The following is a 16,885-nucleotide window of genomic DNA, read 5'->3' as shown; positions in this document are numbered from 1 at the left end:
TAATGCAATAAGTACAAGGAACAAAAAAGCCTAGGTAACTAAGTTTAATAGTTACTAAATAGCGTTTTAATATTATTTCCATTGTTGGAACGAGTATTCTGCGAAGGTGAAGTATTTGGGGAGGAAATCTTATAATCTCTATTGAAAGTTAAAAAAATCATTTAGTTAAAAACTAAAAAGAAAGCTCTATATTTTATTTTTATATACTTCATCTCTCTATGTGCATCGCATATAAATGAACTTTATACATTATTACAATTATGTAGGTGTAATGTACACTGAAATTATTCTAATTAAATACTTATAATAATAAAATAATATACATTGAAATAAATAACTAAACTTAACATGAACTAAAATATAAATAATAATTAATTAATTAATGCGTTTTAATTGATTTTATATGTTATTTATAAACTCTATTCAACGACCCGTACTGTATTACTCATAATATTTACAATAAAAGTGCCGAAATTGGGCTACTTAGTATATGTATAAATACAGCTTGTTACATACATAAAACCACTCACCTCGTTTCATTAACGCGCTGGCGTGAGGATTCGAGCTCCGCAGTATCAAACTTGAGCAATTCCACCGGTGCCATCGGAACTGGTGCTGACACTCTTTCACAGCCAGTTGCAGACCCTCGAAAGCAACAGAAGCCGTGTCAGGGGCCTCATGACATATCGAGCGTTGTTCTCTCGTCAGACCACGTACTATTCGGCAAGTGAGAGCTGAATTCAGTCGGATTGTGTTGTCTTTGGAGCTGGAAGGTATTGTTTATGTTTAAATTTCATAGATATGAATAGTGTCGTCAATAGTGAGTTCATTTCGCATAGGTTACACGGGTATATACATCGTGAGGAAACGAGCGGATTGATGAAAAAGTATCAAAGAAATTTATTTCCTTTATATTAAAAATAACAATCTATTGGCGCTACCATCTTCGGATTCAGTTGTATCTAGATAAAATCCATTGGTGTTCAGCTGGGAAACCTAAAATCTGAGGCTAAGCTCTGCTTTAAACTAATATTCGAAACTCCAAGCGGGTGGTCGTACAAGTTGAACTTTGATCTAAACTATTTCCATACATTGAATTCCCATCCTTACACAATATTAATTAGCATCTTGAGCTACAACTCACATACTTCAGAAATTTCGAGACCGGGAGCCCAACAAATTGTTCCATTAATGTTCGCTCGTGCGATACCATCTGTTTAGAATAAATTAATTATAATGATGTTATGTTTAATACCAATTAACGCTTTTATTATTAAATATATTGTTTATAGGTTACACATCATTGACATCATTGATATTTTTAAGGCAAGGTTTTTGTGTTCAAATTTCGCCGGGAATTAAATTCAATTTACAAAATTTTTAATGGCGCCTTTTTGCGAGGTAAACTAATTCTTGTATATTTCCGGGACAGATAGGCACGTCAATCAGATGGCGTTACATTTACGTGATTCAACACTTGCTCACATTATGCCTTAGATTCTATCTAATACGTGATTTTGGGACCTTAACTTTATTATTGCTTTGTCAACCTTTTTATATAACTAAAAGTTTCTAGCGACGTGGCAAACTGTTTTGCGATTTCAAATTTCGAATTCATCTTTTCAAATTTCGAATTCATCTTTTTAAATTTCGAAACACTTGTCATATTAAATTATTCAAATTCCAGAATTCCTAATTCAAAAACTGAAGTTGAACTGAATAATTAAGTTAAACATAATTGTGACCTGTGTGTCAACTGTTTGTTCATAGGTACTTATATGTGTTCTGTGTACATTTCTAGTTCACTTCTATGAATGAGAACAGGCCTTATCAGGCGTCTATTTGAAAACCATATACCGTAGTAAAAATATGGTTCTGTATATTGAAATAAAATGTTACATGAGGTTTAGAGGGAAACAGAGAAAATTTCTTCATTTTCAGTCTAGAATATTTGAAATTTTCGAATATTTTGAAATCCTAGATACTTTTACTGAACTTAGAACATATTTTCCTCCACAACATTTTATCCGTATACGACACCACACCCAATTAAATAAAAAAATAAGCAAGTGGGTGATCAGCCTCCTGTGCCTGACACACGCCGTCGACTTTTTGGGTCTAAGGCAACACGGTTTCCTCGCAATGTTTTCCTTCACCTTTCGGGCCAATGTTTTATTCGCATATGGAAATAAAGTCCATTGTTGCACAGCCGGGATCGAACCTACGACCTCGGGGATGAGAGTCGCACGCTGAAGCCACTAGCCACCGGTATACTTTAATAAAACATCTGTGTCAAAATAATATAGTTTTAACATTACTCTATTAGTATATTGTAGATTGTTGTACATCTATATAAATAAGCTGGAAGACAGCTGGACCAATTCGAGTTTTTTTTATTAATTCCTTAAACTCTGAGAGAGGGTTTATCGAAAGAAAAAGTGGAAAAATTGCACGCTAAAAGGTTTTATTCCGGAAAAGCGATCTGCCTTTATGGCAGCATATTTATGAATGATTTTGCTGCAATTGATGGATATTGGTAAATAGCTACTAAATTTAACTACCTACTTAAAGATGTCATGTGTAACTTAGTGTAATGGTTGCAGCGCCTTGCAAACATTTTGTAAAACAAAAAACTTGGCGATTAAAATGGATGGCGGAGAGTTTATTGCCAGTTCTTCTCGTCCGTACGCCCTTGATTTGAGAACTGGCAGTAAATGTGTATAATTTACAAGTTCATAAGTGTACATTGTGTAACCTAAATTAATAAATATAATAGAAAAGGTAGGCGGAGTAAAAAATCAAATTAAGGCGAAATGAAGTTCGTGGGGGTAGCTGAAGAATAGCAACATAATTATTGATCATTAAACGACAATAATGATAAAACATTACGTAGACTCATTTATTAGTCTAATAACTTTTAAATTTTAAAAAAGGAACGCCAAAAAGTAATCGTTACAAAAGTTAAACACTGTTTTCCGTCTTTGCATAACTGTTTATGTTATCTTGTGTCTTCCCACGGAGCGGGAATGCGGCCGTATCATTAAGGGATGCTCGGAAAACGCTTATACACTTAATGAAACGCAATCATTATAATCGTTATAATTTTTTGCATTTTTCTATTAATGATAAGTTCATAACTTTTTATGAAGAAAGAGAAATGTATATGGTTAAAATATATCACCTACATGTTTGTGATTAAGAATCGTCACGGTTCATGAACGATGAATCATAAAACCCGGATAACGAATGTGTACTACATAGTACATAGTTTCTACGTAGATATAATTCAAAAATTAATTGATTTATCTGGAAATTCCCGGATAATTTTAAATCATCTTTTCTATTAGCTTTTTTGTAGATTTGGATTTTACACCTTTTTGTTCACTGTAATGGAATAAAGTCCTATACGTCCGTTTAGTAAAAATGTACTGCCTTATATCTTCAATCATATCTTAAAATATTTCCAAAAAAATAGTGTCACGTCAATTTCGCTTCTTATGAAAGGTGTTTACGCCTTTCAATTTGCCTCAAAAGGCGGTGAACGGAGATATTAAAAAAAAATTCTTCACGATTTATCCAAGTATTTATAACCATAATAACACAGAGTTATCATCAACCCACAATTATTGGATGTAACCAACAGCTTTTTAGAGTCGTTTAACTCCGTGATCCAATTAAAAATCCGCGCTCAGCTTAATATAATTGCATCGAAAATTCCTCGGGGACGAGATAAAAACAATAATTTCGTGCTTTAAACGAACGCCAGTAAAAAATAATAAATCTGAGTCGGACTGATGAAACGTCTAGATACTCATTCAGAGAGGTTATTTCAATACAAATTACAGCTACTTGCCTTGCCTCTCTCTGCATACCGACAATTGTGCACATACTTTTCCCAACCCCCACACCACAGTAACAACCTAAATCGAAACACGACTACAACAAATTACACTTTAATTCTATACATTAAAGCCGTTAATCGCATATCAGAGTTGTGCGCTTTCAGCGTTTCGTATAGAGCCTTAAATGCACTGATTGAAATTCCGTGTACCAACAATGTGTAGGATGGGTTGAAGCCTATTTGTAGCTTTATAATCTACAATGGATAAACGTGATTTGTTGGCGTAACCTTTAAGTACCAATATAGGCAATTAGTACCACAGATAAGGGATTCTTAACGTGCAGAACAGAGTCATTTAAGTATTGAAATCGATCGCAGTGGAATTATTTCTTCTGATAAGTATGTATGGTGCATTTTTATCTTTTGCGTAGAATTTATTGGCTGCTTTGTTCGAAGCTATTAAGTGAAGAAGCACTTGTACACTAAGTTGGATATAAATTGTTTTAATTATTCTTGTTTTTAATTTTATATTGCACAATTAAAAAAAAATAGTCTTAATTTCGTCTTGGGAACCCTATACAGTATTAGTGATTCACCAATAAGTAAAGAAGTAATAAGATGTAGGTATAAAAATATAACTCGTTCAACTTGATTGTATTTAAAGAAAACTACAATATTTCAAAGAAATAAAAAGAAAATTAAATGTCAATGTCAACTTTAAGTTGCTGTCACCACATTTTCAGTGGGTCCATACTATATATTTAAAATACATTAGGTTTTCATGTATTAGAGAAAATTTATTTATTTTATTGATTTTTGTAAGAAATCGTTTAAGCAAATTTCATATTTTTTTAAGTTTAGCGATGTTAATGTTCGTTGTTCGAAATATTTATCTTATTTAGTACGTATAAGATATTATATTTCCGTCTAACTGGCGCATGGTTCTGCATGACTCCTATTATTGAACAATAATTTATATTTGTCGTGACAACTTCATAAATTGCGCGAACCGCTTAAAGCTAATCGGCGTTGAGTATCAATCACATAGTTAAGTGGTCAATTATGCAGTCAATATTAATGTATTTTACGACCACGTGCAGTGGCATATTCATTGCAATTTACATACTAAACCCCCGGCCTATGGGTGGCCTGATACCTGATCGTCACCTTTTAAATTTGCATGCATTACTGTATTCATTAAACGGTCGTTGTCTACTTACAATTTGCATGATTAGTGCTCTGTTTTGTGTCGCGCACTGACGCCCCATGCATTATACCACTGATTAGTTAGAGTACGCTAATACAAGCCAAATTACCAAGCTCTACGAACTATAATTGCGTCAAAGAGTACAATTTAAATCGCGATAACTCACCTCGCCATATTCAGGGGGACGAATAAGAAAATTATTATCGTTGGAACTGTCCAGGTCATTCTGCGGTTGTCCCCGGAACTCATGTTGGCAACACTACATCCTTGTATTGTTTCATTTTCCGTCACTGAGTTCGTACACTGTTGTAACTCGGGTATTCGAAATTCAAATTGTTTGGGACAGAGGTCACAGGCACGATTAATTCGCCACAATTGATTAGAATCAAGCGTTTGTTTACGCCGTCGGCACGATGCCGTCGGGTTGTCTATGGCGTCTTTGGATGCGTTCGAACGCGTGGGACGAAAGGCGTGCTCTCCGCGCCGCCCAGACGACGGAAAAAGATTAGGGGCGTACGGGCAGCGGCTCCACCTACTCGTTGATTATCCTTGTTTACGCAATTATTTGGATATTTCGGCACTAAACTGTTGACGTTGTAAGGTAAAGTCGTGTGTTCACGAAGCGGCCGCGATTGACAGTGGCACCCTGGATGGGATCCCCGCATATTAAATGCCGCCCCACGCTTTTACCAGGGTTTTAATTCCCTGTCGTAAGTCTAAAGAGCGATTTTATAGTGTGACATTGATGTTGGTTATAGTAGATAATTTACCATTTTTACGACAATTAATCTAGAGTTCATTTTTTTTTTAATTGTAGAAATAATAAGAAAACATTACAAATTGGACAACAGCTTTTACAAAGTCCAATCATCAATTTAAGCACAGAAATTATACTTGATTACGAATTGTTTTGGATATTTCGGTTTTAAACTATATTGTTTATCCAAATACGAAACATGAGAATAATATTAATCGGATTAATACTTAAAATCTCTATCAATAAACACGTACCAATTTATAATTTACTACCAAAGAACCATAACTACCAAAATCTCTGCTTCATTATTATTATATCTATTAATTAAATGTTATTATTATCTTTTATAGAACCGTACATGTCAACTGCCCTATCACAATTGGGACATCTTTATAATAGTACGGGAGGTAGCAACGTTTGAAAAAAAAGAATTTTAGGTCAGCTGATTTTGTGATATGTCTTCCTTCTTGCACTTCCGGTTAGAGTCTGGGCAATCTGGCTGGCGGTAGCGGTTGCGTTCATTAGTGCGCATCCTATCTGTCCAGGTAATAATTCTGGATTTTAAAAGCATTTTAAGAAGCGTAATTTTTAATTTTTCGTTTTTAAATACGTCTACCTGACATACTTTTTTTATTGCCAGACATTTTTCACGTTGCTAACTATGTGCCAGACGCGATTTTAAGTTTTATTTTTATAAAAATTTCAAAGCATTTTAGAATGTCTGTAATTTTAATATTATGTTATTTAAATATAAGAAAAACTGAAAATGAATTTGCCAGACATTAATTCGGTTGTTAAGTCTTGAATTAAAATGATAAAGTATTGCAGTATGATGAAGCATTGCATTTTAAGAAGCGTAATTTTAGATTTTTCCTTTTTAAATACGTCTACCTGACATACTTTTTTTATTGCCAGACATTTTTCACGTTGCTAACTATGTGCCAGACGCGATTTTTAGTTTTATTTTTATAAAAATTTCAAAGCATTTTAGAATGTCTGTAATTTTAATATTATGTTATTTAAATATAAGAAAAACTGAAAATGAATTTGCCAGACATTAATTCGATTGTTAAGTCTTGAATTAAAATGATAAAGTATTGCAGTATGATGAAGCATTGCATTTTAAGAAGCGTAATTTTTGATTTTTCCTTTTTAAATACGTCTACCTGGCATACTTTTTTTATTGCCAGGCATTTTTCCCATTGTTAACTATGTGCCAGACGCGATTTTAAGTTTTTTTTTTATAAAAATTTCAAAGCATTTTAGAATGTCTGTAATTTTAATATTATGTTATTTAAATATAAGAAAAACTGAAAATGAATTTGCCAGACATTAATTCGATTGTTAAGTCTTGAATTAAAATGATAAAGTATTGCAGTATGATGAAGCATTGCATTTTAAGAAGCGTAATTTTTGATTTTTCCTTTTTAAATACGTCTACCTGGCATACTTTTTTTATTGCCAGGCATTTTTCCCATTGTTAACTATGTGCCAGACGCGATTTTAAGTTTTTTTTTTATAAAAATTTCAAAGCATTTTAGAATGTCTGTAATTTTAATATTATGTTATTTAAATATAATAAAAACTGAAAATTAATTTGCCAGACATTAATTCGATTGTTAAGTCTTGAATTAAAATGATAAAATATTGCAGTATGATGAAGCATTGCATTTTAAGAAGCGTAATTTTTAATTTTTCCTTTTTAAATACGTCTACCTGACATACTTTTTTTATTGCCAGACATTTTTCACGTTGCTAACTATGTGCCAGACGCGATTTTAAGTTTTATTTTTATAAAAATTTCAAAGCATTTTAGAATGTCTGTAATTTTAATATTATGTTATTTAAATATAAGAAAAACTGAAAATGAATTTGCCAGACATTAATTCGATTGTTAAGTCTTGAATTAAAATGATAAAGTATTGCAGTATGATGAAGCATTGCATTTTAAGAAGCGTAATTTTGGATTTTTCCTTTTTAAATACGTCTACCTGACATACTTTTTTTATTGCCAGACATTTTTCACGTTGCTAACTATGTGCCAGACGCGATTTTAAGTTTTATTTTTATAAAAATTTCAAAGTATTTTAGAATGTCTGTAATTTTAATATTATGTTATTTAAATATAAGAAAAACTGAAAAAGGAATTTGCCAGACATTGATTCGATTGCTAAGCCTTGAATTAAAATGTAAAAGTCATGAAAAGTATTGCAGTAATAATGCTTGTAGTACGAGCATAAAAAGGAATATAAAATTAGATTAAAATTAATAATCAACACTTTATTTAAATTGTCCTAATTACTAAATGTAAGTTATGAATAATTAATATTAAGTTTTCAAGTTGTTTTAGCCTATAGTGACGTAACAAAAAAGAGGCATCTTCATAATCATCATCATCATCGTCGCTGTCTTTGTCGGTGTCATTCATATCATCTTCTTGGGAACTTTCGTTATCTTCTAAAACTCTATCAATTACCATCCTCAGTTGCAGATATTATTGTTCAAAGTAAGTGTTAAATGGAACATTTATCAATAATAACTAAAATGTTTAATAACGAGCAAGAAAAATTACACTGTTTATTTTTTTTCTGTTGTAGAAGATAGCGAAAGTTCCCAAGAAGATGATATGAATGACACCGACAAAGACAGCGACGATGATGATGATGATTATGAAGATGCCTCTTTTTTGTGACGTCACTATAGGCTAAAACAACTTGAAAACTTAATATTAATTATTCATAACTTACATTTAGTAATTAGGACAATTTAAATAAAGTGTTGATTATTAATTTTAATCTTATTTTATATTCCTTTTTATGCTCGTACTACAAGCATTATACTGCAATACTTTTTCATTTTAATTCAAGGCTTAGCAATCGAATTAATGTCTGGCAAATTCATTTTCAGTTTTTCTTATATTTAAGTAACATAATATTAAAATTACAGACATTCTAAAATGCTTTGAAATTTTTATAAAAATAAAACTAAAAATCGCGTCTGGCACATAGTTAGCAACGTGAAAAATGTCTGGCAATAAAAAAAGTATGTCAGGTAGACGTATTTAAAAAGGAAAAATCTAAAATTACGCTTCTTAAAATGCAATGCTTCATCATACTGCAATACTTTATCATTTTAATTCAAGACTTAACAACCGAATTAATGTCTGGCAAATTCATTTTCAGTTTTTCTTATATTTAAATAACATAATATTAAAATTACAGACATTCTAAAATGCTTTGAAATTTTTATAAAAATAAAACTTAAAATCGCGTCTGGCACATAGTTAGCAACGTGAAAAATGTCTGGCAATAAAAAAAGTATGTCAGGTAGACGTATTTAAAAACGAAAAATTAAAAATTACGCTTCTTAAAATGCTTTGAAAATCCAGGATTATTACCTGGACAGATAGGATGCGCACTAATGAACGCAACCGCTACCGCCAGCCAGATTGCCCAGACTCTAACCGGAAGTGCAAGAAGGAAGACATATCACAAAATCAGCTGACCTGAAATTCTTTCTCGAAAACGTTGCTACCTCCCGTACTATAAACATTGATATATCAATCGCAAGGGTTGTGTGAACTACCCTTAGTTAGGGGTCTGAACCCTTTTGTTAGGGCATGTCGCGTGCCCAAAAACATCATAGAACATGTATAATTTACATAAATGATATTAAGGACGCAAAATGAAAAGCTTTACATATTAGAGTACTTTTTGTAATAATAACTTATATTTTTTTTACTAATCTCTACTGCCATTATTTATGTCCATGGACTTTTTCTATCTCTTATTTTTTTCCAAAAAACAAGATACATTATATTAATTCCAATACACTAGTTAATAATAACTTATTAACAGCTATGTCCTATCAAGTGCTTAGCAGGGTTGATAGCTTATTTATAGGCCGGTAACGTACTTACGAGGTCTTCGTTAACGAGCGGTATTACTTGATATTAGGTGAGTTGTACCCTTTGTATCCCGATAACCAATCATATACAAAACCTTTTAACTACTTAAAATAGGTACAAATTATAGTTCTGTGAGCATCAGAAATTCTTGTTTCCCTCCGTCTGTAGGTAAACAGACCCACCGCCAAGAATTAGGAATAATAATAAAATATTATAAATAGCCTATTGAAATTACATTACAACTCAAAGTTTTGAGTGCTTTAGACTTTCTCAATAAGGAAATAGCTGATAAACATAGTAATATCATCGTATAAAATCAGTGGTTGGGAAATTAAGGTTTGCCTGTTTTATTTATTTAAAGACAAAAAAGATATGCGGAACAATTGGTCAGAATATTTTCCGTTGACATTCATTACTATAATAACCTATAATACTATTCTACTATACACAAATATTACGCACTTTGTGTGTATGTGTCGCGGGAATATTTTTCTTGTACTTACGTCCAAATGATTGGCTTAGTTACATCAGCATTATGCGGAGTCAGGTCGCTTTGATGTCTGAGCCACGCGTCAGCTCTTCACTGGAGAGTTCTCCATCTGTGAATTAGTTTAACAAATAAACATTGTTTCTTTTATCTTTATAATGTTCCAATTATTCTATGGTATGTTAAGTTTGATTTATTTGTACCAACTTGATATTGTAATCTGTTAAAAAACTTTTTAAATTTAAATCGCATTTGATTGCAAATGTATACTTTCGAAAACTTACAATTATTAGAGCAGGTTTTTTATAGAATTTTGGGCAAACGGGTAGGTGTGCTCGGAAGTGCGTAGCTTGCCTTTTAAGAATCGGAACACTCATTTGGTCATCATACGCTTTTAATCACTTTCAAATCTAAAGTCCTATTTAGAAATTAGAAAATGCTGTTTTGTATGGTATTTGCAATTATTAAAATTTATCAAATTAGCAAAATATTTATGATACTTTATGACTAATAAACGAAGCTTTAAAATAAATTTTAATATCAACCTTAAGGCTATGAAAGAACTTTCCAGACATTTCATAAAGATTTCGAAACATGTACCAAAAAACGTTACTAACATAATCGCTAATACGTATCCGCAAATCTGTCTACCGGTAATAGCAGTTTTTCATAATAAATTATACACACCTATAAAATACTTGGCCAGTATCGCCACCTGGCACTATTTACTATGGCTCGAGGCACAAAACGGAAACTCATAATACTAACTGTACCTACAACGGTTTGACACCCTCAGGGCACAACTTAACATTCGAATTAAGCATATACCGTGTGAGAACAAATAATATAAAATTTAAGAGAATACACTGAGATTACATTCTTGCGGTTGGCAATTTTGTTGGCGTTTCCCCACTGCATTCACAGAGTAATTGATAATAACAGAAAATGATCCGTGTCAGCTGCCAGCGGCCTGTGTGCTAGCATTGTTCGATGTTTTGTATGGAAAGTGTTGGTGGTCTGTTTTTATACATTTTCTACTTTCAGTATATATTCCGATCTCTGAGTTAGAGATAAAGTTTTGTTTACAGTTCATCATCATCAATGGCTATACAGCCCCTTGTGGGTTAGCCTCCTCAAGTATATTTCGCTATCGAAATCTATTTCGGGCTTATTGCGTCCAATTTTGATCGTCTATTGTTTCGAGGTCCTTGACAACTTCATCCCACCAACGCAGCCTTGGTATACCGGGTTTTCTCTTGCCACACACCTGAGTTTAGTAGATTCAGGGGTTCTGAACGGTGCACACGTCTCATGTTTCTTAACAGTTAGTTTCCATAAAATAATGTCTAAAGTCGTTGATTTCTAAAAAATGTGCTGTTTTTATTAATACAGATATCATAACCTCAAATTGTATCCTTAAGTAGTTAAAGCAGTTCATTGCTTCCATTATTGCCAGGCTTGCGATTCTATAACTCACTTTTCTGATTTCACTTCTGATAAGGTGGGAGCTTGTAGTTTATTGTTTATCGTAATGCCAAATCGTAAAATGACTGCTTCACGACTGATTTGAGCGCGACCGCCGCTACGAAAACCGCTGTGAGATTCGAAAAGTGAGTTACAGAATCGCAAGGCAGATGTGTAATTCTTTAAACAAATATTTCCTGACTTTCATTTCGAATATCACAAATCCCTCATGTACAAAATCTCACATTCATAAACATCAAAATAAAACATTCAAAGCATAAAACTTTATGCTCCCACGCAATAAACTCAAGGGAGAAGGATTTCTATGGCTTCATGTGTGATTAGCATGATACCATCCATATTTGTGTAAGTGTTAAATGACAATCTCAATAGAATTTATACCGAAGTAAATTTATGCTTATCGTTCTTATCTGGTGTTAATGAAAGATGTATAAGATTGAACAAAGTGGAATTGTGGGTGGCGGTAACGTAGGTATGATGATTGCGTTGTAATAAAATTTATATGTTTCAGTGTAATAGAATAAAATTTTATCGAGTTTTAACTTGGTAAGACTGGTAAAAATGTCTATAACTATTTTTCCTTAAGCTTTTCGTTTAGTAATAGGACATTAACTGTCGTAGTTTGCCCCAATCTTTATATATTAGTCTAGTCGACAAGTTGAAAATGGTACAAAATAGAGATACTGCTCTTAAAACTATGTGCGATACCTCATTGGATCCGGAATGACGTCTAGAAAAATGTGCTAAAAGCGTGTATTAGCACATAAAAAATTGCAAAAGTTATACACAATTAACGATGAAAAAAAATGTCATTTAGTTTTTGCCAATATTTAATAAACTATTAATATTTAAGAAATTTCAAAAAAAGATTCTGAAAGAAGAGGAAATTTCCAATAAAAAACTCCGAACTCCCGGAACTCTATCTCCATTATTTATAATTTTAATTTAACGCTGAAAAAAGGTCTGCGCGTGACATTTTTAGGATTCGCGCGTCGCGTCAAAAGCGACTACGGCACATTAATTTATTTATTTAAGATATTGAATATTTTTTTTTAAATTTGAAAAAATTATGGTGTGTTCTGAACACTATAATTAATTTATTCCCGTTGGAAATTTTACTTAAAGTTAATTTTTCAACAAGTTAAACAATTGTTAACTAACGATATATTATTATATAACAAATAATATATCATAAGACAAAACGATGGCAAAATTGGGCTTCGAATTGTTTCCGCATCCAACGTATTCTCCAGATTTCACTCCCAGCGAATTTTTCTTCTTCTCAGACCTCAAAAGAATGCTCGCTGGGTAGAAATTTTCCGCTGATGAAGAGGTAAACGCCAAAATTGAAGCCTTTTTTGAGGCCAAAAACAAATTGTACTAAAAAAATGCTATCGAAAAATTGCATGACCGCTATAATCGTTGTATCGCTGAACACTGACTCACTTACGTGACTTAATCTATAATGAACTGAAGAGTCTGTGCAAAAAAAATCAGCAGATGAAATTACTAACATTTCTAGCAACAATACAATTATATATGTACTAGTTTAAAATTTACTTTTAATCTACTTTTGTTTCTAAATACTACTTAAGGCTAAGCTAAGAGAAAAATTATACAAAGTATCGCTAGTTCCCATATGGTTATGGTGTTCTCATGAACACAGATTTCTCATACGGCCGCGCTAATTATACAAAAGATTGTTGAGATGACGTCGTACACAAACGCAATTAGAAAACTTTAGGGGCCCATATAAAAGGGTCATAAATCAGCGAAGGGTCGAATGCGATATCTTAGCGTTAGCGCTCACACAGCGTTAAACACGCGGCTGTTTCGAACCGGCTATGCCAGAACCTTCAGTGGCATTTTATATTTTGAGATATGCATATACTATATTAATTTATAGGTACCAAAATAGAGACGAATTAACCGAATTTAAAAATCAGTAACCTGAATTAAAAAAAATTAAAAAAAATTGTGCAGGTTCCGTAGCGAATATTATATTGAATTTATAGTAGTTTTTAAGTAACTCGATGTTTCGAGTGCTTTTCTAACCACAGATAAACATTTGAGTTGGTATTTTGTATCACACAATCAAGTCTTAAGTAGTAACAAAACTGAAAACTTCAAGAATTTTTTTTGAAAGATTTGAGATGTGATTTGTATTACAATCTTGTAGATTACAGGCTTAAAATTTGCTTCTTGTTAAAGTCAGAGCATCAATCTTAATGTGGACATAACATATTTTAACTGACGTTCCTAACTTTCAGTGAACGTCGACCCGAAAACGCATTATAATACAGTGTGGCTAATAGTGTCCGTACCTTAGCTTAGCTCAGTCGGGATCTCGTTAGCAAGTGTATGCGACATTTCACATCAACTAATTGCGAGCATTTACCCATCTTGATAAACTGCATTCAGTTTGTATGGGCAGATCATAAATTTGCTGTGTTTTACACTATATGAAAGAAACAAATTAAATCCCGAATCGTTTTTAGTGTAGGTACTACATACACTTTTTAGTGTAAATAATTAACCCAACTGTTTACTTAAATTGCTGTAATAGCACCTCTATTGCTCTCTTGCGGAAGAATCAATCTAGCGTATCTTGAAAGGTGAGGGTGTAAGTAACATTCTTGAAGGCATGTCCAAGAACCGGCTAATTTTAGACAGCAAAAACGTTAGAAAATTTACACAATGATTTTTCACCGGAAATCGAACGCTATGGCACCTAAATAGTTTTAAAGGCTATCATTGTACTACGAAAAGTTAGTTCATGGTAATAGTACCATGTCACTCAAATCCTTGGATGGACATTGGACAAGTGTCTTTAGCAATTATAAAGATATTATAAATCTTGTAACCAATCAACATAAATAAAACAGTTTGTAAAGTAAATTGAACTAATTAATTTGTACAATTTAAGGTTTTATTTGCAATTAGAATTGTATCGGATTATTATAACCGATGTATCAAAACTTTTTGGCTATGTATGTCCTATTACAGTATTGATCACTCAATCTATAACGTTTTCATGAACATTTATCAATCTAATGGCCAAGTAGGTGATCCGCCTACTGTGACTGACACACACCGTCTACTGTTTGGCAATTTGGTCTAAGGCAAGCCGGTTTCCTTACGATGTTTTTCTTCACCTATCGAGCGAATATTAAATCCGCACATAGAGAGAATCCATTGGTGCACATCCGGGGGTCGAACCTACGACCTCAGGAATGAGAGTCGAGAGCTGAGAGAGCTGATACCACTAGGCTATCACTGCATTTGCATTCAAATCCATAATCTATAAATAAGCAGAGTTTTGAACAAACACCTTACAAGAAACACCAATGTGTATCGCACGACTGGACTTTTATTTTAAAATAAATATAGTCTGTTTCCTCATTATAATTTGAGATTTGCGTATTTTGAAAAACGTTTGTGATTTTATTAAGCACCATCTATCGCTGTGCACAGTTTGTTAGTTTTACATTAAAAATACATAGTTTCACGCTATATATAACTAATACATTAATACATTTCCGTAATGTTCCAGATTACATACTAGATCCCGATCAGCCAGCCTCTAGATAATTTGTCATTGATACGATCAATTTGTAGTCGATTTAATTGATTGAATTTCGTTATTAAAGCCACCGAGTGCATCATCGACTATTATGGTTTATTTATGTTGCCTATAAATATATAAATATAGGAAAATAAAATAGGAATAGGACATTATATTTATCAGTGTTTGATATAACCTTAGTTTTACTGTTAACCTGGGCATAGGCAAGCTTTTAAAATTTTCAGTTTAGTTTTTGTTCCTGTTTTAGTTTTGTCTAAATAACTATATGAATTATGTATTTTTGCACTTCTTGCTTTATACCTTATCGAATTTACTCATTGTTTTTTCACGGTGGTTGCCTGGAAGAGATCGCTCAAAAGCGATAAGTCCGCCAGTTGCCCACCTTTTCATTTAATTATGTCAACTGTATTATGTTTCTGCAACGAAGTGTTAATAAATAAATAAAACCAAGCTCAGTCTATCGTGTACCAAAAACATTTAAAAAAGATAATTTAACCAATTTTTAAAGTAAAAAGTTTTTCTTTACTTAGCCTACCTTTTAGTAGTACCAAAATACGGAACGTTTTGGTATGCTACCCCATAGAAATTGTTTGCTTGTCCGCAATAAAAACCTAAGTACTAAATAAAAAGATGGAAGAGAGTGCCTGCGTCTGGCTATATTCTTGTGGCCTTACTCCAACCATTTAAGTAATGAGCTATATTTAAGTAATACTAAGTGAGCCAAATATACATCCTTGGCCCGTACAAGAACAATAAAAAGTATATAACAACTAAATCTCATGCAAACTATACAATAATTTATCATTTATAAAGATAATGTCGATTTGTCAACAGTTATTGATAAAATCTTCTAATTTATCATTAAATATTTTCATCTAATATTGATTGATGAAGCTATTACAAAAGTACTTTTTTTAAGGATTATTTCAAAGCATTTTTATGTTATATATTTTAGCGCGTTGATATTTTTTATTGTGAATATGCGAGAATAAAAGACACATGTACACCGGTATATATATGATGATGGGTGACTTTGACAACATTTATCGGTAAGAAAATATATTGTCAGAAAAAAATATTTACGATTAACTCAACTAAAAGGAAAAAATCTTATTCTATTTTTAATTAGTATCTATTCATTACCTACCCTAAAGGTTGCATCATATTTTTTTGAAGTTATACTTCTTTAGGCGCGTTATGAAAAATTGATGAGAGTGAAATTTTACGATGCGCGCGCACCGTGACACAAAATTAACAGAATGAAGTTGCCCACGGAAGATGCTACGGCATTGGACATAATTTAAAAACAACATTCGAATAATAGTAGAATTTATGTTGCACTTAATGTAAGAGAATAAATATTTATTTATTTAATTTTTCAAATGGAAACTGAACTTTATTGGCTATAATTACTCCTTTTCCAGTCTTTGATTATTTAATTGTAATTAATTATTTGCATGCAATCAAAAACTTTTTTAATAATGCCAAAGAAGTATAACTTCTTACGCGCGTACCAAAATGATATTGTAAGACTGACACCGATTTTGCTAATTAAAGCACCTCATTTTAGCGATATTAATGTTCGATCAACTGAATTCGAAAACTTAGTGTTTCT

The 16,885-nt window shown here is 32.3% G+C and overlaps 1 protein-coding gene across 1 annotated transcript in view; it reads right to left on the bottom strand.

Annotated features, from left to right (window-relative positions):
• Positions 1–5,675, bottom strand: part of LOC125051365 (protein Wnt-10a) — a 30,845-nt gene extending 25,170 nt beyond the window's left edge. Inside the window, exons 1-2 of the mRNA XM_047651620.1 lie at positions 5,215–5,675; positions 531–766 (exon numbers count right to left, since the gene is read on the bottom strand). Coding sequence (XP_047507576.1) covers positions 531–766; positions 5,215–5,297 — 319 coding nt within the window. The 5' untranslated portion in view covers positions 5,298–5,675. The remainder of the gene's footprint in view (positions 1–530; positions 767–5,214) is intronic.
• Positions 5,676–16,885: the final 11,210 nt, after the last annotated feature.

Source organism: Pieris napi, chromosome 7 (genome assembly GCF_905475465.1).
Source record: "Pieris napi chromosome 7, ilPieNapi1.2, whole genome shotgun sequence".
In the NCBI taxonomy this organism is placed as follows: Eukaryota; Metazoa; Arthropoda; class Insecta; order Lepidoptera; family Pieridae; genus Pieris; species Pieris napi.
Note: the sequence above shows the minus strand (reverse complement) of the source record. Positions and strands in the feature narration are given on the sequence as shown.